The sequence below is a fragment of the Anarrhichthys ocellatus genome, unplaced genomic scaffold (genome assembly GCF_004355925.1).
Source record: "Anarrhichthys ocellatus isolate YVR2014 unplaced genomic scaffold, GSC_Weel_1.0 scaffold22, whole genome shotgun sequence".
NCBI classification, from domain to species: Eukaryota; Metazoa; Chordata; class Actinopteri; order Perciformes; family Anarhichadidae; genus Anarrhichthys; species Anarrhichthys ocellatus.
The window spans coordinates 4,040,367-4,058,787 of record NW_022280052.1 but is presented as its reverse complement, the minus strand read 5'-3'; the positions used below and the strand labels follow the sequence as shown (position 1 = coordinate 4,058,787).

The window sequence follows — 18,421 nt, the reverse complement described above, 5'->3', positions numbered from 1 at the left end:
TCGTCTACTTCAGTCTGTTTGAGGTACTTCCTGTTTCAAAGTCCAGCTGCTAACAGACCAGATACACAGATACAAGTGGAGATGTTCTGCTGCAGCTTCACATCAGTGTTTATTTATTGTACTGCGTCGTGAGTGTTTGAGCAGCAGAGAGACAGACAGACATGCAGCCGTCTGTGGAGTCTCTGGTCCGACTGCTGGAGTCATACAGAGGAAGAGATAAAGTAGTAAGTACTCGTGTAGTTTTATATTTAAATAATCTACTGTTAATATGGGACAGTTTATTAGTTTTTACTAGCTTTGATTTTACAGTCCATCTATTCCAGCTGAGAGTGTAGCCCACACACGTTTAACACGAAAACAGCAGCCAGCAAGCCATTGATAAACAATACAGGTATTGGTACTCAGGCTAGTACTAGTACTCACATCTTAAGTAAAAGTAGTAATACCAGAGTGTAAAAATACTCTGTTACAAGTAAAAGTCATGCATTCAAAATGTTACTTAAATAAAAGTACAAAAGTATTGAGTACCAAAAGTTAAACTACTTATTATTCAGAATAATATATATTATTCTAGATTAAAATGATTCATCACTTTAATGTTGCAGCTGGTAAAGGTGGAGATAGTTTACTGCTTGGTATCTTAACCTATAAAATATATAATCATTTAGCCAATTAGTTGATTTATATTTTGTATTGATAATTTCACATACAAGTAAAAAGTACAATAATTGCTTCCAGCATGTGGTGGAGTAGAAGTACAAAGTAGCATAAAATGAAAAATACGCAAGTAAAATACAAGTACCCCAAAACTGTACTTAAATACAGTACTTGAGTAAATGAATTACAATCCACCACTCTGTATTAGTTACACCTTATAAACCCTTAAGACAGGGTGGCCGAGAGTCCTGAAATATAAATACTAACTACTAGTACAGAAATATATTTATTTCAATTTTCTTTTTAATCTGTGTATCATTTATCTCTGTGACATTAAGATAAGATAATAAACCGTTATTGTCCCAGAGGGGAAATTATATTGTCACAGCAGCACAAGGACACAAATAAGTACAGATAAATAGAGGAAGTAAAAAATTAATAACAAGAGGGATATAACATTAAAATTAAAATGGAAGTAAAAATAGAAACTAGTAATTAAAAAGCACTGAAAGACAAAATCACCAGGTAAAAGTGACAGAAGTGTGATTAATAGCAGCAAGTCTAGTGAACAGCAGAATAATATATCATATGATAAAATAATGGTACTTTGTCAGTATTAATAAAAAGCTACAATAGAACTATAATATATTATAGTATGAGATACAAGATATAAGTTCAAATGTAGTAATATGGTATAACATAAGATATAGTAGTTACATAGAATACTAATTTAGTACAATATGATGAATAATACATCTAATATAATTATAACAAACTATATAAATGACTGAGGAAATGTTGAAATATTGCATTAATACTGAACTGTCCATTATTCACTCGACATTCAGGAGCTTATCAATAATCATTTACTTTGATAATCAATCATCATGTTGCTAATTTTTCAAGCAAACATGCCAAACACTCTCTGGTTTCAGCTTTTTAAGTAACCTCGGGCTCTGGGAATTGTATCGGGAAATAGTGACGATGTTTCAATATTTTCTGATGTTTCGTTGACCTGAGAGTATGATCAGCAGATTAATCAATAATGAACTAGTCACTGGCTTGTGAAAACATTTTTTGTTCATGAATGCATTTTGGTCTGAATGCTCTGTAGCTATTTCCCAGAGGGAGTTTTTTTCAAAGCCGGACAACTCAAACTGTTTAGTGATTTATTGCTGATCTATAAAGTATTGGCAAATGATTTATTTACATTAATAAACTATTAGCACAACAAACAAACCATTCATTAAGGGTGGCTCATCAGACCTTTGGCATTTTTTCAACTTTTCAAAGCCTAAAAATAGGTTAAATTTCTTTCTCAAAATATTAAAAAATCAGTTTTCACTTCATCCCTGAAAGTAAAGTATTTTTCCTGCCTCCTGAAAGTACTTTGAGTCCTTCTCTCATCGGTTTGTCTTTTCAGATCCGGACGTTCTGTTATGGCTCACAGCTGGTCGGAGGAGTTCTTTCCCAGAAGGCACAAACCGACGTTTCATCCCACCGGCTCGGGAAACGTCTGCTGCTGTTTTCTGCTCAGCTCAGCCACTGCAGGACGGTGCTGAGGCTGTTTGATGATCTGTCCATGCTGGCTTACTCCCACAGCTATGGAATCGGAGGCGGGGTCAGCCACACAACAACTCTCGGCTCTGTTCTTCTTAATTCATTCAGTCAGGGAGGGAAGGATGGATGGATTCGCTCCTGTTCCACTAGATTTATTTAATGATGAATAAAAGGGTTCTCTGTCCATATTCTGAGCAAAGTGGGCCTCTGCTATTGTAGCCTATTTGAACACTTCTTCATTTTAACAAAGATTAAAGACTGATTATGTTTTTCTTGTATTCAACAGCTACAGATTAATTCAAACTAACAAAAGGAAAGCTCTTTAATCTTTGTTTAAAATAGCAAAGTGCTCAAATTTTACTCGCCAGTCGGCAGCAGATATTAACTTATGAAGGAAAACTGTAAATCAATATAATAATAATAATAATAATAATAAAAAAATCATTCTCTGTGAAAACAGTTCTGACTTTGAAAACGAAAAATCTACACAGTTTTACCCGGCGAAATGCAGCATTAATGCAAACATGGCATCGTGTCTTTCAAAGGAGGAGGACGCAGGCGTGCGCTTGGTATCGGTGCTGACCAACGTGGCCGACCAGCTGTACTACCCCTGTGAGCACATCGCGTGGGCTGCTGACGCTGAGCTCATCAAAGTGAGGTCTGATAAGTGGTGGCTGCTTAGCACGGTGCTGTGGGGAACCTCGCTGCTGCTGGGAATACTCAGGTCTGAGTTCACCTGTCCACAGACACCTAATCAAATCTGGCTGGAAATGCTGACATTTAATTATATGTTGATTATATTAATTAATTACATTCTTATTAATTATATTATAACTTATATGTTGATTCAAATCAATACGGAATTCATACATAATTATGAAGATATAATAATGATATATAATGCTGGCAAAATTCTTATTTTTATTTTCAGTCAATCCCACAAACACCGTCCTGCTGCTGTGAATACTCACTAGAACATGGATTAATTCATTGTTGAAATTATTCCCCCAGAAATACACTAATTACTCCTATTGGAGTAATGTTTGTCAAACGCTACAGTGACCAGCTGTTTTAGGAAATTACTAAGCATTTTTTTAAAACTGAAACTATATATTTGTGACCTGATGCTAAAAATCTTCAGTATGAACCAATCGGGTCGATGTTGAGAGCCACTGTGAGAACAAGTAAGTCAGGAACACCGAGACATTGTTGGTTTTCATGAAAAATATACAAATAAATATCGAAAGATGAAGAATAATGTCTTATCCTTAAAGTAAATTAGAAAATTTGTTTTTGCTTCACAAATCCAAAGTGCATTTATTTATTTTCAAAATGCTGATTATTAACAGAATAATGTGTAAGATTGAGCAATACTTCTCTTGCTTTACTTGCTGAATTTGGAGAAAATAGCCATTAAACACTCTGTCTTGTCAGAGTTGTCATGTGAATCGTTTGCTCTTTAGATCGCTCCGAGTTTTGCTGCTACTGAAGAAGAAGCTGAAGAGATATGAGATGGATGGAGGTGGCAACAGGTGTTGTAGCTACAGTTTTCTGTCTAGTTCTCACAGTGTCTGACATATTTCTGTAATGGAAAAGAAAATGTCCTGATGAACCAGTGTTTTTTTGTGTTCTGCAGCCGCTCTCAGCTCCGCAGACAGATGCGAAGGGAGTCACTCTCCATCCTCAGCAGCATGGCCGACCTCAGTAATGCCATTCATTGGATGCCGCCCGGCTTCCTGTGGGCTGGACGATTCCCCAACTGGCTGGTGGGGCTGATGGGCACCATCTCGTCACTGATTGGTTTGATCCAGATGAACGCCGGAGACGGTGACGGGACAGAAGGTCCATAGTCTTTACCTCTCATGAGGAATAGATCAGGTGCTTTGACTGAATGACTGATATGTACTTGTGGAAAATGCTGAGTGAAAGGATGAGCAGCAAATATTTAATTTGATCAGACTGTACAGATATATGAACGTGAAATCATCTGCACCTATAACTGTGAATAGTCAAAGTAGACTTGTAGCCAATCTTACAAGTGCTTCATCGAATGTGACTGAAAGCCTTTTGAAAATGTGGCAAAGAAAGTTAAATTCCATTAAAAAGAAATACATTTTGAAATATATTTTGAATTGATATTGTCATTATATGCAGATAAAAGTACATACACTATATAACTACAATATAGACGTTTCAGAAAACAGTATTCAGATCCTACATGACATACGTACAGTTTTCAAGTCTTTACATGGCTAAATGGATGCAGCTCCTTGGGGTGAATCGACTTTGTATTGTTGCTTTATGTCGATACACACTCTAACTTCATTTTCAATCTTGCACTTTTTCATATGCAGCGATTCATACATGTAAACAGTGAATACATCATTACACATTTTTTTGTGCTTTTTACAAGTGGGCTACTGGAATCACTCAAGTAAAAATTAGATTTCTGTCACAAAATGTTTAAAGACCAGCTTAAAGGACGTAAAGTCCCCAAGCTACACTACAGAAACTGGTTTCACTAAGTTTCACTAAATCCCTCTGGTGTTGAGCTTACTCAACACCACTTGAAGAATCAGTAGAAAACAGCCCTTAGTAAACACTGGTGACGTTTTATATAGAAACTTGAGTCTGTGTTAATGGTCAAATTGGACGGAAGCTAATTGACATGTAAATTGAATTATATGTTAAGTAACTTTAGATTATGGAAACTATTGAACTTTTTTAAATAAATTGATTTGACTGTTTTCTGTTGGCTGTTTGCTCGATGTTTGATTAAGCAGGTCTGAAAGCGTCCACATGACGTGTGCAACTGTTGCCTTCAAGTGCTGTCGGACGGATTGAGATTGACATAAAGTGGCGCAAATAATCAGCCTCCTGTCACACAGCCACACCAAAAAACGCTAAAAGTTTATAATTTCCATTAAATACGAGGTTTGTTTGTAACCCAGGAGTTCGTAGACTGTAGAGAAAGATGAGGAAGAAACAGTCCACTGATGAAAGAGGGGAAGTTGCAATAGCACGTGAACGCAGCACAGCTACCGAGTCGATGAATATATATATAAAAGTGTCGACTCGACATCAATGACAGGAAAACGGTTTTGTTCTGTGATTTTACTCTCACGTGAGATAAAAGTGATCATGTGAGATTGCTGCAGTTTCTAGTATGACGAATAAAATAAAGCCAAAGTTTTGGAAAAGACTCATTTCCCAAACCACCTCAGTAACTCATGTGTCGTGGCACCCAGAGGAGTCTGTATGCACAAAGAACCCGTGAGACACCAAGGAGAGGTGAGCGATGCTCTTTTCGCTTCTTAAACCAACACCGACATGATATAGTGTGTCAACGAGCTCCTCTTTAGGGTGCTGCGGGTCGTAATTAGCTCACTTAATGTTAACTAGTTAGCATTGAGCTACTTTAACTGCTAACTTTAGCCACTTGGAATTACCAAGCCGCATTGTTCTACACGCAATTTATTTTAGGGTGCAGTAATGGCAACTGTATTAAACACTTTGATAGATAAGAGGGGTGTGAAGGGACGTGTTCTCTGGGGGTCTATTTGATGGTGACACATTATGCACGATACCGATATGATATCGGATATCAGTCAGATACAAAGTTAGTTAAGTCATGTTTAAGTCTGATTCCAGTATCCTCATAATACAGATTATTATTTAAACACTGGTATCGGATCGGTACTCTGTATCAATATCCGGAATGAAAAAGTAGCATTGGTGCATCCCTATATTACCCATATTGTACATGTTGTCCTTGTACTTTGAGCTTCAGACGACTTTATGTTTATCTTTTATCTTGATGTTCATGGTGTTGTGTGGTTGTACTTCAGACAGTGCTAGCTCTAACTGATGGTGTCTAGTCTTACTAGTACTGAAGACACGCGAGTCAGTCTTTTGGTAAACTGGCAGTTAGGTTTGTGCAGCAGCTTTTGTTTACATCATTGAATATGACAATGTTATTCACGTAGTTGGAAAACCATTGAACCCACTTCCTGATTAGCTCTTAAATTCAACTTCTCTCGCTGACAGGCTTTCTTCCAAAATGGACTCCGACGTGTGCCCCGCTGATCAGTCAGACTCCTCGTGTTCTGCTCCTGTTGATGAAGCCTCAGAGGTTGAGATCAGCAGACAAACTGTGGCAGCTCCGCCAGGTTCAGAGGTGGAGGATGTTGACTCCTACAGTCTGATCGAGCCTCCTCCGTTAGACTGGAGGTCTGACTCCTCCAGTGAGCCGGGCTCAGCAGAAGACCTGGATGATCCCAGCTTCCCTCCCTCTGTTGACAATCCGGACAAGGCGAGTCCGGGTCAGCCAGTATTACTGCTGAGTGACACTGTGGCTCAACGTGACGTGAACCAGCAGGAGCTTGTGGGAAATATCTCAGCGCCAGTCCAGGACATCCAGGTGGAACTGGAAGAAGCGGATGAAGTAGTGGAGGAAAAGGTGAGGGTTGGGGACTTGGAGGTTGTTGGGGATGCGGTGAGTGATGCAGAGAATATGGTCGGTGAGCAGGAAGTGGAGGATGCTAACAGGAGATCGGGTGATGACGACCACAGCCGCATCCACACCTTGCTTAGCCAGCTCCAACTGATGGGGGAAGAGCCTCAACCCAACCGCCGGACACCACCTCACCTCGCCCAGCACCAGTACTCCAGCATGTCTGAGCTGGAAGCATGTGCTCCCTCCCTGATAACACAGGACAGCACTGAAACCACCGGGCTGCTGTTCTCTGAAAGACACCAGAGAGACCTGGTGGGGCTGCTGCAGTTCACAGAGATCAGCGCTCCACAAAGTCCCACCTGTCTGCCCCACAGAGGAGACGTGGATGCTGTGGTGTCCGTATCCTACAGCCAGGAGGATGCTCACAGGTTCTGGGGGCATTATGGGAACGGTCAACAGCAGCGGCACAGGGAGGACTCACTCGCCTCCCTGCCTGATGATGAGTATCCTGAGCCAGTGTGGATGAAGCTGGGCGAGGAGCCACCAGAGGAGGGGGAGGCTGCTGCGGAGAGCGAGCAGGTAACTGAGGTAGTTTAGCTGTAATCAGCAGGAAGGGGGATGCATTGTAAACTCCAATTGAGTTATGTTAAGATTGCTATTGCTCATGCCACTTACAAAAGTACTTACTGTGATGTGTGCTATACATTTGTGTGAAAAGATTTATCAGCTTAAAACAAAGTAGATTAATTGCATTTGAGAAGTTGAAGTTTAATCAGTGATACTATTTAATTGTCACCTCTAGTTTTTGTTACAGATGCTATGTTATAACTGAAACACATATTTTCACTTGATTAATCTATGAGTTCCCTTTTCGTCTCATCAATTAATCAGCCGACAAAATTTCCGAGTTAGAAAATTGAAATTGATGGCGGAGGACCATCAGGTTTGCGTCGTTTGATGTTAGGTCTTTTTAAGTTGCGAAGTAACTAAAATAGTCAATTATGCAAATTACTTACACATTTATGTTATTCTTTTTGTATCATGTTCATTTCAGTCTTGACGGTTCATAAATGTCTCTTTCTGCTGTCATTGCAGAGTGCTGATCATCCCTCATATAAAGACGGTGAGTCACTTCAGCACATCTTATAGAAAGATGGATTTTTTTTTTTCAGTGTCAGGTTTCACAAAGTCGTTGTCTCTGTTCTTGTGTTTGACTCTTTCTAGTGCCTGGTCCGTGTGACCCTGAAGACCTGTTGGATGGAGTGATATTTGGTGCCAAGTACTTGGGCTCAACTCAGATCAAATCGGAGAAGAACCCGTCTACAAACGCCCGAATGACGCAGGCTCAGGAAGCTGTGGACCGCATTAAGGTGAACTCACAGAGGAGACGCTCTAAAGAGATGCTCTCAGTGGAAACGTGGCAGATGTTGTTACTGTGAGGTATCGTTTCAGGCTCCAGAGGGAGAGTCCCAGCCGATGACAGACGTGGATCTGTTCATCTCAACCCAGCGGATCAAAGTTCTCACTGCTGACACTCAGGTGTGTTTTGAACACATGAAATATTGATTTGTATACATTTGAAAAGGAGAAGTTATCAAAATGTCATGGAAATAAAATACAAAAAATATGTTAAACCCTGAGCTGCATCGATGTCTGAAATTGCAAATTCTTTTTCGATCCATTGTTTTATTTTATCTCAGCATAAAATGCCTGAAACGTAATTAGATTCAGGATTTGACAGAAATGTGCATTAATGAACTTTTCTTTCATGAGGCAGCGTAGCACTTCTAAAGTTTCAGCTTCAGGCTGAGCTCTGGCAGCAAGAATCCTTCATATAGAATTGAATGGGATTTAATACGAGCGCTTTGCAGTTACAGTGAAGTCTATTTTCTTTCAATATGTAGTTGAATTGTCAGGAGAGTCAAAGTGGGTCATTTTCTGTCAGCTCTCTCTTTGCATGGCTGGTTGCTCCTCATTGCACCATACTTATGAATATAAAAATACATTAAAGTCAGGTTTGTTTGTTTTTTTAACCTTGTGATTTCAGTTATAAATGACAAATAATATTGTTGTCACATTGAGCCACTTAGTTTTAATTGAAGGTTTTGATTCTCATACCAGCATCTTGACTTTTTCAATTATAATGGAAAAAGCAAAGTCGGCTGAATTTTGGTCGTTTTATTTTATTGTTCATTTGTGAGGAGAAATGTTTTTATTTTAATTCCTCTGTTGTTGCATTAAAGAACACTTCAACTCCTCGGATTTAATAGATTTAGATATAATGTCTGCTCAACAGCAACATTTAACAAGAAATTCCTAAAGTCACACAATCATTTTCACAAAGTTCACATTTGTCTTCTAAATTAGATTTTTTTCATTAATGCAGTGCTTTATGGCAGCAGCCTCTGCTTACAAGTAGAGTACCAGACAATAACAAATCTAACTGACAAAACAAGAAATAAAAGAGGCGCAGTGTTCTTTGTATTGGATAACTTATCTCAAGCCAGTTTCAAGTCTCTTACCAGACCTTCCCGTCTTCTCTTGGTTGATAATATTATTAACACCCTCGTGTCTCGTTTCCACTCAGGAAGCCATGATGGATCACGCTCTGCAGATGATCTCCTACATTGCAGACATTGACAACATTGTGGTCCTGATGGCACGAAGGAAACGTAAAGGGCAGGATGGTGACCTGGCCTCCAACTCTTCCTCTTCCTCCGGGCCTCAGAAGAAGTGCTTAATGATCTGCCACGTCTTCTCCTCTGACGATGTGAGTTACTTTATTGAAGGGTAATTTCATAAAACAGGAAATCAAACAGCAAAAAGTGTTCCCTGCTCTGCAGTTATGGTCTTTATTGTTTCCACAACTCCATTGTTTCAATGTATCTGTAGTCTTGAGTCTTTAGCTGCAGAACAAGTTAGGACATTATTCAGGTATCTTTTGCCCTCTTCAATGTTGTGTCTCAGATCGGATGTGCTTTTTTCGGCTGGACAACAGTTTCAGCTTCAGCTTGACCTGGTTTCCTTCCATCAGACAGCCAGCGAGTTCTCCTGAATGTAAAACTGGTCTGGCTTCCGTCCCAGTTTCCCACTGTTGGCAAGACTGACTAGGGGGAGGAAGGGTTTTTTAGATACTAATTAGCTGTGGGATACTGAAGGCCACGAGGCCACTGCGTCTACTGCTAGTTTTCCCAACTTAACCCTTTTATATGAAACGTTTTATTTTAAGTAATATTTGCAACGGATGGGCAGCAAGTGAACCAGTCAATACAACAAATAACTAATCAAACCGTAAAGGCATAGGTCATCTTTTGAAGCAGAGTAGGGAACTATTCGAGACTTGATGCTCTGTTTGTCTGTTGTTTTAGTTTCGGGGTGTGACGTATGTTTTAGGTTCACTGTTTAATGTTTTGCAAATTAACCAATTGGCTTTTATATGTTCGTATGGAAATGAAGGAAGAATGTTTACTTAACAAATTGCAACCTGAGTCCGTTCTCTCTCTCCGTCCAGGCCCAGGTCATAGCCCAGGCTATTGGTCAGGCGTTCGGTGTGGCGTACCAGCAGTTTCTTCAGGCCAGCGGCATCAAGGCCAGCGATCTGAGGCCTGGCGAGTACAGCGACTATCTGGAGAGTCAGGAGCTCTATAACGGAGACCTGGCCCACTTTACTGACTCTCAGAACATCCGAGACGTAAGCAGAGTGATCGCGGCTGCATGTCTTAACACAAACTACAGGGGGCCATTAATAGACATCGTTACGTTGTAATTTGATATTATCCAGGGTTTTCTAGTGCACATCATTAACCGTTGATATTTAACTTAGAATGTGAACAGCATTACCCAATATCATGTTAGGCTGTAGCTTTTTCATATGTTTCTAACCAACATTAAAAACATCTTGAACAATAGATCTGGAGCAGGTTCTATATATTACAATGTATCTCAATTGTGACCCTGACAACTTTCAAGTGTAGACGGTTGTAGGGAAATAACTGGTCAACCAAATGTAAACATTGTCATCGCTGTGTGTGTGTCTGTGGCTCAGGTAGCCATCACCAAGGCTGCCGGAGAGATCCTGGGTCTGGCGGTGGTGGAGTCGGGCTGGGGCTCCATCCTGCCCACCGTGGTGGTGGCTAACCTCCTGCATGGAGGTCCCACTGAGCGCTGCGGCGAGCTAAGCATCGGGGACCGCATCATGTCTGTAAACAGCACTAGCCTGGTGGGTCTGCCCATCACCACGTGCCAGAACATCATCCGGGTAAGAAGGGACAAATACAAACACTGTACATTTGAGTGATCTTGCCTTCTTATAGATAATGTACTGTTCTGAGTTATGCACTAGATGGCACTGTGTTTCCATGCAGTGTGAGTGCACATATACCAGTATTGGTTTTAAAGTGGATTCAGATATTAATTGCGGTTTAAAGGGCCATTATCAATAGTCATTCAGTTGTCTAAAGCCACTGTGCTTGCGCTGATATTCAATATTTTTTAAGAGTTTTAAGATTTGTCGTCCTGTTAAGGTAGAGCACAACCTTTGAAACATTTACCTGTGATGGATACAATATCATGAATTCATTACTGTGAAGCTAATAATGTGGAATGTTTTGTTATTCATGTTGTTGTATTGTATTAGCGTATATAAATAAGATTTCACATGCAGAGGGTAGTGACCATGAAAGTCTGAATGGCCACCAAACAGCTGTCAGTGTTTACCATCCTGTATTCACATAGAAGAAAAACATCAAAATAATTGTTTTAAAGAGTTAAATAAACTTAAAAAGAAGACAACTGAGAAGTGTTTGCAGACCTTTAGTAACACAGCACTCATCAATGGGATCAAGACTTAACTAACAGCAACGTGAATAAAGACGTTTGCAAAGAAAATAATATTTCTGATCAGATTTACGAAAGTGGTTTTATTTAGCTGTCATCCAACAAGAACATTGAAGAAAACATTGATGAGGAAAGCAAGAGTCAAAGCCACTGAATAGTGACAACACATTTTTTTTAAATGCTGCTCTTTCTTTAGTTATCAAATTCACATTTTGTTTCTATTTCAGGACTTAAAAAGCCAAAAGTATGTGAAGCTTAGCATCGTCCACTGCCCGCCGGTCACGATGGCGATTATCAGGAGGCCAGATCCCAAGTTTCAGCTGGGCTTCAGTGTGGAGGACGGCATTGTAAGTCAATATTCAAATCCTCTGTGTCTGTGTGACGCTATTCTCATCCTCACTATTAGTTCTTCTGTGGTGCTTTAGTCTTTGCTTTGAAAAGTAAAAAGTCCCTCTCTCTCTTCCTGGTTGCAGATCTGCAGTCTGATGCGGGGCGGTATAGCAGAGAGAGGAGGCATTCGCGTTGGGCACCGCATCATTGAAATCAACGGGCAGAGTGTCGTCGCCACACCGCACGACAAGATCATCCAGATCCTGACCAATGCTGTTGGAGAGGTGAGCGGGGGGGGTGAAATGCTTGGAAATATTTTTTTATTTTGTCATAAATACAGGAATACGTTCCAATGTTTGCTTTTCATTACGACATATTGTCACAGTTAGTTTTTCCTCTTCTGGGCAGATTCACTTGAAGACCATGCCAGCCTCAACATATCGACTCCTAACGGGACAGGAGCAGCCAGTGTTTCTATGAGCACCTCCTGCTGCATCAAGGACACAACACTGCACAGTGTTCAAGCTGCATGAACTTCTGCCAAACTAAGAACATATTATGCAATTGATCATACAGCACACCATACGCTGTTGTCACACCACTGAACACAACAAACTGATCTAGTATTTTTAAGATGTAAAGTACATTGTTGTATTGTGAAGCATATTTTAAAGCGACTGAGATAGACGGTAGCTTTCTGTTTTTATTTATCTGATATTTAACGATGCAGGCAGCAGCTGAGATGCAATAATTCATAAGCAGAATATGCATTTTGACTTCACTAACTTTTTACATGGTTTTGAGTGTCTTCCAGCCTGGTGTGCCTGAGCTAAATGTTATTGAACCTGGACAAAGATCTGTGTTTTTCATTGTGATGTATATCAACAAGTGTCTTTCACACACATTAGAGTGCTCTGGTTCATTTATACAATGCTTCCCTGAATGTGCCTAATATGAAGCAGATATCATGCACAGTTAAAGGGTAACTGCCACATTTCATAGAGAGGTGCGTATATTTTTAAGAATTTCGCTGTTTTGGATGTTCATTAAAATGATATGTAAGATATCTTCTTGATGTTATTTATTGAGAATCGGTTGCTGCTGAATAGGTTTCAGATGCAAAGTAGCATTTTTTCATTTTAAAACAAATGTCATGCCTGTGTGCATTGGACAGCTCTATGGATATGTTGTCTTTGCAATATATGTAATTGAAAAATATATCAAACTGATAAAAGCACAGTTCTTTGTTACAATTGCAAATACAATGCTATTAATTAATATCTCTACTGCTATTTTACAACTATACAATGTAATCATATGCTGCTTGGGCTAATAAAGTAATTTTATTTCTGTAAGTATCATAAGATGCGTTATCCGCGAGCAGATACACAACACAGCCCTGTCAATGCCTGGCCAATCAGCTGTCTTCAGTTACCAAAACATAGACAACGGCCAATCAGATTCTTTACCGGTTTCTCTAAACCCCGCCCCTGAAACATTTTTAGCCAATCAGCGTCATATATAGGCGATACTTCGTTCAGCTCATGCCTGCCGGTGCAAACTGGGGAAATGAAGAGTCAATGACAAGCTACCGGCCGTTGGTGTTTCCCAAACACTGAAAGGAGCTTTTATCACCCGTTTTACAGAAAGGTAATGATGACCAACAGTTTAACGAGTCTCCAGCGCACATTAGGTTTTGTGTATTTTTATCGAAGATGTCATTTTCAACCATCACTGTGTAACATGCTAGAAGCTATAACCGAATGTAACGTTAGCTAACGTTAGATTAATTATGTTATTTAGCTACTATGTATAGACGAGCCAAATGGTAATTGTAGTAGCTTACAATATCATTTAAATTACATTTAAATTTTACATTTAGTTTGAATCAGTATGGTCTCAATTGAAATACGGAAATGCCTAGTATTTGTAGAAGTAGTTGGTGTACTAGTGCTGTTAGGTAAGTTCATTTTAACCCATATTACGTGCGAGTTTTAACATGTTACGTTTACTTTACATCAGCTTGTTGTATCAGCTGAGTGACAAATATATTACATAACAATAATCAATGTTTCCATAAAGCTTTGAAAAGGGAAATGGAGTAAGAAAAATGTCAATACAGTACCTGTATCCTGTACTGACATTTTCCTGTGTAAACAGATTCATTAAAAGAGAAAAAAATGACTTTAAGGTTACACAATGTCTTTTGTAAATGCAAAAGAAATGAGCCTAGTCATAGCTTTCTAACCTGGCACAAATCATGATCCAGAGCTTCAGATTATTCACTAACTGCAGCACAAACACGAGGAAGAGACCACATTCTGGAGGCGCTCGCAGAGCAAAAGTAAATGTGAAAGTCTCTGAGTGAAACAGGTAAGCTGTTAGGATCAGGAGGCTTTTGAGATAAAGCAGAGGATTGTCCATCTTTAGCAGATCACAGCCGGGCACACAAAACAACCTTCACTTAACAAATATAAAGAACAACCTGATGGATCCATCGCACACAGAACGTTCTACCTTTCTTCACCACATGTGTCTAAAACATGAAATATAAACGTTAAAAGTGGTTTCATGCTGAGGAATGAACTGAAGGGGGAAAGGTCGGCTACAGTTTGTTTCCACAATCCTCACTAATGACGAGCTTATCCGTCGTAAACATCAGAAGTCAAACTGACACATTTTAAAGAACAGCCGCAAAAGCCAATAAGTCTTTTATTAACACTTTAATCATTCACTTTAAATGTAAAGACAAATGGTGCCTAAAACAATAGCCGTTAACAACCTGCAGAGATATTTATGTTGGTCTGTGAATAAATAAACAATTTGGGAGTAAAGGAAAAAAAAAAAAAAGATTTCAGAGAACTAAACATCGAACAAAAAGTTCGGAAATTAGTGTTTGGTTGATTATTTCTCTATTGTAACAATGCTTCTTGGCAATACCGTTAGATACCGTTGGAAAGCCTGTTTATTTACCTTTTTAAACGGTGCCCCATTTCTAAGGAACATGCATTTCTTGGATGAGCAGCACAGCGGAGTATGTGGGTTGCACCCATGAAAAATTTGCCAAATCTTCTCTGCCAATGCCAAACAGCTTATTCTGCTGTTGCTATTGACCGTCAGGCCCGATTGCGCTGGTGTCGGCAACACCTGCACTGGAACCTGAACATGTGGAGGAATGTTATGTTCAGCGACGAGTCCAGATTCTGCCTAAGGAAGTTGGATCGTAGGGTCAAAGTGTGGAGAAGACGGGGAGAACGCTATGCTGATTGCTGCACCTTTTGGTGGAGGCAGTGTGATGGTGTGGGGCGGCATCTCCATCACTGGAAAAACGAGGCTTGTCTTCATTGGAGGCAAACTCAATGCCGAGAGATATCGAGATGAGATTCTGCAACCAGTGGCAATCCCATTTCTCCACAGTCTGGGACCGAACTCCATCCTCCAAGATGACAACGCTGGCCCCCACAGAGCGGTTTATCAGAGACTACCTCCAGAATTTGGGAGTGGATAGGATGGAATGGCCTGCCAACAGTCCTGACCTCAACCCAATTGAACACTTGTGGGATCAGCTTGGGTGTGCTGTTCGTGCTAGAGTGACCAACACAACCACGTTGGCTGACTTGCGACAAATCCTGCTTGAGGAGTGGAATGCCATCCCACAGCAGTGTGTGAGCAGGCTGGTGACCAGCATGAGGAGGAGGTGCCAGGCTGTTGTGGCTGTGTATGGTTCTTCCACACGCTACTGAGGCTCCTGTTTGTTAAATGAATAAATTGTAAAATTGCCGATATGTCTTGTTTCTTCCTTGTTACTGATAGACTTCAATCATCCAATCCACCAAACACCAAACAAGAGTCAATAGCAACAGCAGAATAAGCTGTTTGGCATTGGCAGAGAAGATTTGGCAAATTTTTCATGGGCGCAACCCACATACTCAGCTGTGCTGCTCATCCCACAAATGCATGTTCCTTACAATTGGGGCACCGTTTGAAAGGTAAATAAACAGGCTTTCCAACGGTATAACATTTCTTGCCAAGAAGCATTGTTACAATAGAGAAACGATCTACTAACTCAAGAAAATGGCACAAAAGTCGAATTTGGCTATTTTGTATCTCGTCAGTTACTGTCTGTATAATGACACTGACGGAGATGAAATAGCATTTGTTTCAGTCGAGGCTGAATGACAAAGTTGTTCATGTGTTACGGGACTTTCCTCTTGTTGCAATGGGAGCTGCCCATGAGCAAAGTTGCCATTAGGTTGCATTCATTTGGTGGACGTGTTTGTCCAAAGGGACGTGCAGAGACTATATATATTCAGCATATATCTGAGTACTAGACCCTGATCCAAACCTTTCTTCTATGATTTGTTTTTGATGGTCATTAGAGAGACAAGACAGGAAACAGTGAGACGGAGAAGACGATGAAATGCGATAACTGTCCCCAGCTGTAGATGAAGTGGGGACACAGCAGACACATTTCTCGTGTCCCCCAACAACTTAAAAACAAGGACGACCTGCTGAACTTGTCTTTTTCTCAACACAGTTTGTGTATTCCAGCTGTGCGTCATGGCCAGGTAGCCGTTCAAGAGCCATGGAATTTTTCCGACAGCTTTGCCTCCTGCTGTGGAAGAACATCACATACCGCAGGAGGAACAAGGTGGCCACATTTTCATTGAACACAAAGTAGTTTAATAGTTTGTTGATTCTGAAATGTCTGAAGTTTAACTGTCTCTCTGTGTCGGCCACACTAGAGGGCTGGGAGATAGTCCTGATAGTCTCTCACAGAGATTTCTATAAAGGTCATTGATTATTTATAACTGCTTCTATGTTTTCCTCTCATGCAGATCCAGCTGATCATCGAGCTCCTATGGCCGCTCTTCCTCTTCGTCATCCTCATCTCTGTTCGTCATTCACACCCTCCCTACAAACAGAGCCAATGTGAGTGATCTTATATAAAGTGTCTTTTCAGACGCACACACACACACACACACACACACATGCTTACAGTTCAGAAAATGGCCTTATACCAACCAGCTCAGGAGGATTAACTAACTGAGAGGGATTCTTGTTTTCTTAACCGGTTGTGTTCTTGACCTTCTTTGAGAAGTCTGCAATTAGCACAACATGACATGGTAACATAATTAACCGCGACATGACACAATGCAGGCCAGCCAGTTACATATTGTATAACCCTAAAAGCTACATCGTCTCTTAATTTTGTAGAAAGAGTCAACTTTCCAACAATAAATAAACAAAACAAAGCCTTGCAGATGACTAACTTTAAGGATTCAGTGTTGATACGAGGGGTTTGAATTTCCTGCACATGTTTTAACTTCATACTTTAATGTTTTCCAAGTAAATGGGGCGCTCAGCATTGAGAACAGTTGTGTACTTTCTTGTGAAACATACACTTCATTTTGCTTGTGAGCAGCAATTTGCAACCTGTGCATGTTTTCTGTTCATTTGTACTTTCCGAGACATTTACATAAAGGAGATGTTAGAAAATGCATTTTCTTTCCTGTTATTGTCTTCTTAAGATGTGTCACATCAGGCTGAAGATGATAACATTATCATTTTGTATCAGTTGTACAAAAAACACAATATTTGGTCACATAACAGCACTTTGGGTTATGTTAGGATTATTGTTGGGTCGGCTGCCTGTAGATTGGGTTTCAGGTCGCTACCACAGTATTTTCATTGTTTCGTATTCTGGGCTAATCTCCCGGTACTGAACTGTTTGTCTTTCTTTTTCCTTTTCTTCGCTTGTAGGTCATTTTCCAAACAAAGCTTTGCCATCGGCGGGCACCTTGCCCTGGATTCAGGGAATTATCTGCAACATCAACAACCCATGCTTCCACGGCCTGACACCAGGGGAGTCGCTGGGCCAAGTAGGCAACTTTGACAACTCCATGTAGGTAAACTGGAGGTAAAAGATGGACAGCTGTCTGCAGTGCTGGAGTTTACCAGGCGACCATTGCAGAATAAAACAGCCCAAAAGATAAACGGAGAAACTGCACTCAGTCAAAATGTATGTTAGGATTAAAAATCACCGTTATTTACCGTCGTTGGTTCTAACTCGCCACCAACAATTGATTTAATTTGCATGACCTTGCATTAGTATACCTCAAATTAATAGTTTGACAATACACATACTGGTATTCGTGCTCTTTGAGCAGATCAGAAGAGCGATACCACTCCCATGTCTGTACGCTAAATATGAAGCTGCAGCTTAGCATGAAGACTGGACATGGGGAAACTAAATCTGCCCACCAGCACCTCTAAAGTTCACTTATAACATGTTATATCTCTGTTTAATCATCACAAAAACTAAAGTGTAAAAATACTATATTGTGGTTTTGTGGGGGGGTTATGTGTCGGACTATTTGTTGTTTTCTACTTTCCAGGCAGCAGTTTGTTTCATTTAATTCCACTGGTGTGGAAATCACCTTGTTTTTCAGGGAATCCATCACAGTCAACATTTAGTCAACTTTTTGTTTAATCCATTAATTTTTTGTTTTTCGTGTGTAAATGCTAAATAGCTTATGTAGCGCTTTTAACAGCTTTACAAGTTGCTACTCACACACTGAT

At 40.1% G+C, this 18,421-nt stretch overlaps 3 protein-coding genes across 8 annotated transcripts in view; all 3 read left to right on the top strand.

Annotated features, from left to right (window-relative positions):
- The first annotated feature begins 23 nt into the window (after positions 1 to 23).
- pex11g (peroxisomal biogenesis factor 11 gamma) lies at positions 24 to 6,338 on the top strand. Of its 2 annotated transcripts, XM_031859411.1 has the most exons (6): positions 24 to 224; positions 2,081 to 2,278; positions 2,763 to 2,941; positions 3,681 to 3,749; positions 3,854 to 4,095; positions 6,265 to 6,338. In XM_031859411.1, exons 1-5 carry the CDS (start codon positions 162 to 164, stop codon positions 4,065 to 4,067), a joined length of 723 nt encoding a protein of 240 aa, XP_031715271.1. In that variant the 5' UTR covers positions 24 to 161; the 3' UTR covers positions 4,068 to 4,095; positions 6,265 to 6,338. The 2 variants fall into 2 exon arrangements, with proteins under 2 accessions (XP_031715271.1, XP_031715270.1); XM_031859410.1 differs by lacking the exon at positions 6,265 to 6,338 and having other exon boundaries at positions 3,854 to 4,342.
- On the top strand, positions 3,983 to 13,321 carry LOC116390108 (amyloid-beta A4 precursor protein-binding family A member 3). Of its 3 annotated transcripts, none has more exons than XM_031859407.1 (11): positions 3,983 to 4,059; positions 6,265 to 7,252; positions 7,769 to 7,796; positions 7,898 to 8,043; positions 8,126 to 8,212; positions 9,261 to 9,443; positions 10,185 to 10,364; positions 10,719 to 10,931; positions 11,737 to 11,856; positions 11,983 to 12,123; positions 12,248 to 13,321. In XM_031859407.1, exons 2-11 carry the CDS (start codon positions 6,278 to 6,280, stop codon positions 12,317 to 12,319), a joined length of 2,145 nt encoding a protein of 714 aa, XP_031715267.1. In that variant the 5' UTR covers positions 3,983 to 4,059; positions 6,265 to 6,277; the 3' UTR covers positions 12,320 to 13,321. The 3 variants fall into 3 exon arrangements, with proteins under 3 accessions (XP_031715267.1, XP_031715265.1, XP_031715264.1); XM_031859405.1 differs by having other exon boundaries at positions 4,026 to 4,095; XM_031859404.1 differs by lacking the exon at positions 3,983 to 4,059 and adding an exon at positions 4,441 to 5,508.
- Positions 13,322 to 13,364: 43 nt separating this feature from the next.
- The window catches only part of abca7 (ATP-binding cassette, sub-family A (ABC1), member 7), a 29,169-nt gene continuing 24,112 nt past the window's right edge, over positions 13,365 to 18,421 (top strand). For 2 of the 3 annotated variants that reach the window (XM_031859403.1, XM_031859401.1), the window contains exons 1-4: positions 13,365 to 13,489; positions 16,377 to 16,490; positions 16,678 to 16,771; positions 17,603 to 17,744. In XM_031859403.1, coding sequence (XP_031715263.1) covers positions 16,425 to 16,490; positions 16,678 to 16,771; positions 17,603 to 17,744 — 302 coding nt within the window. In that variant the 5' untranslated portion in view covers positions 13,365 to 13,489; positions 16,377 to 16,424. The remainder of the gene's footprint in view (positions 13,490 to 16,376; positions 16,491 to 16,677; positions 16,772 to 17,602; positions 17,745 to 18,421) is intronic. The other variant, XM_031859402.1, reaches the window with a different exon arrangement.

Coding starts and splice junctions, on each gene's coding strand:
- pex11g (XM_031859411.1), top strand. CDS start 162: ATGCAGCCGTCTGTGGAGTCTCTGGTCCGACTGCTGGAGTCATACAGA. Junction 225..2,080: donor ACAGAGGAAGAGATAAAGTA/GTAAGTACTCGT, acceptor TTGTCTTTTCAG/ATCCGGACGTTCTGTTATGG. Junction 3,750..3,853: donor ATGGATGGAGGTGGCAACAG/GTGTTGTAGCTA, acceptor TGTGTTCTGCAG/CCGCTCTCAGCTCCGCAGAC.
- LOC116390108 (XM_031859407.1), top strand. CDS start 6,278: ATGGACTCCGACGTGTGCCCCGCTGATCAGTCAGACTCCTCGTGTTCT. Junction 9,444..10,184: donor ACGTCTTCTCCTCTGACGAT/GTGAGTTACTTT, acceptor CTCTCCGTCCAG/GCCCAGGTCATAGCCCAGGC. Junction 12,124..12,247: donor TGACCAATGCTGTTGGAGAG/GTGAGCGGGGGG, acceptor TCTTCTGGGCAG/ATTCACTTGAAGACCATGCC.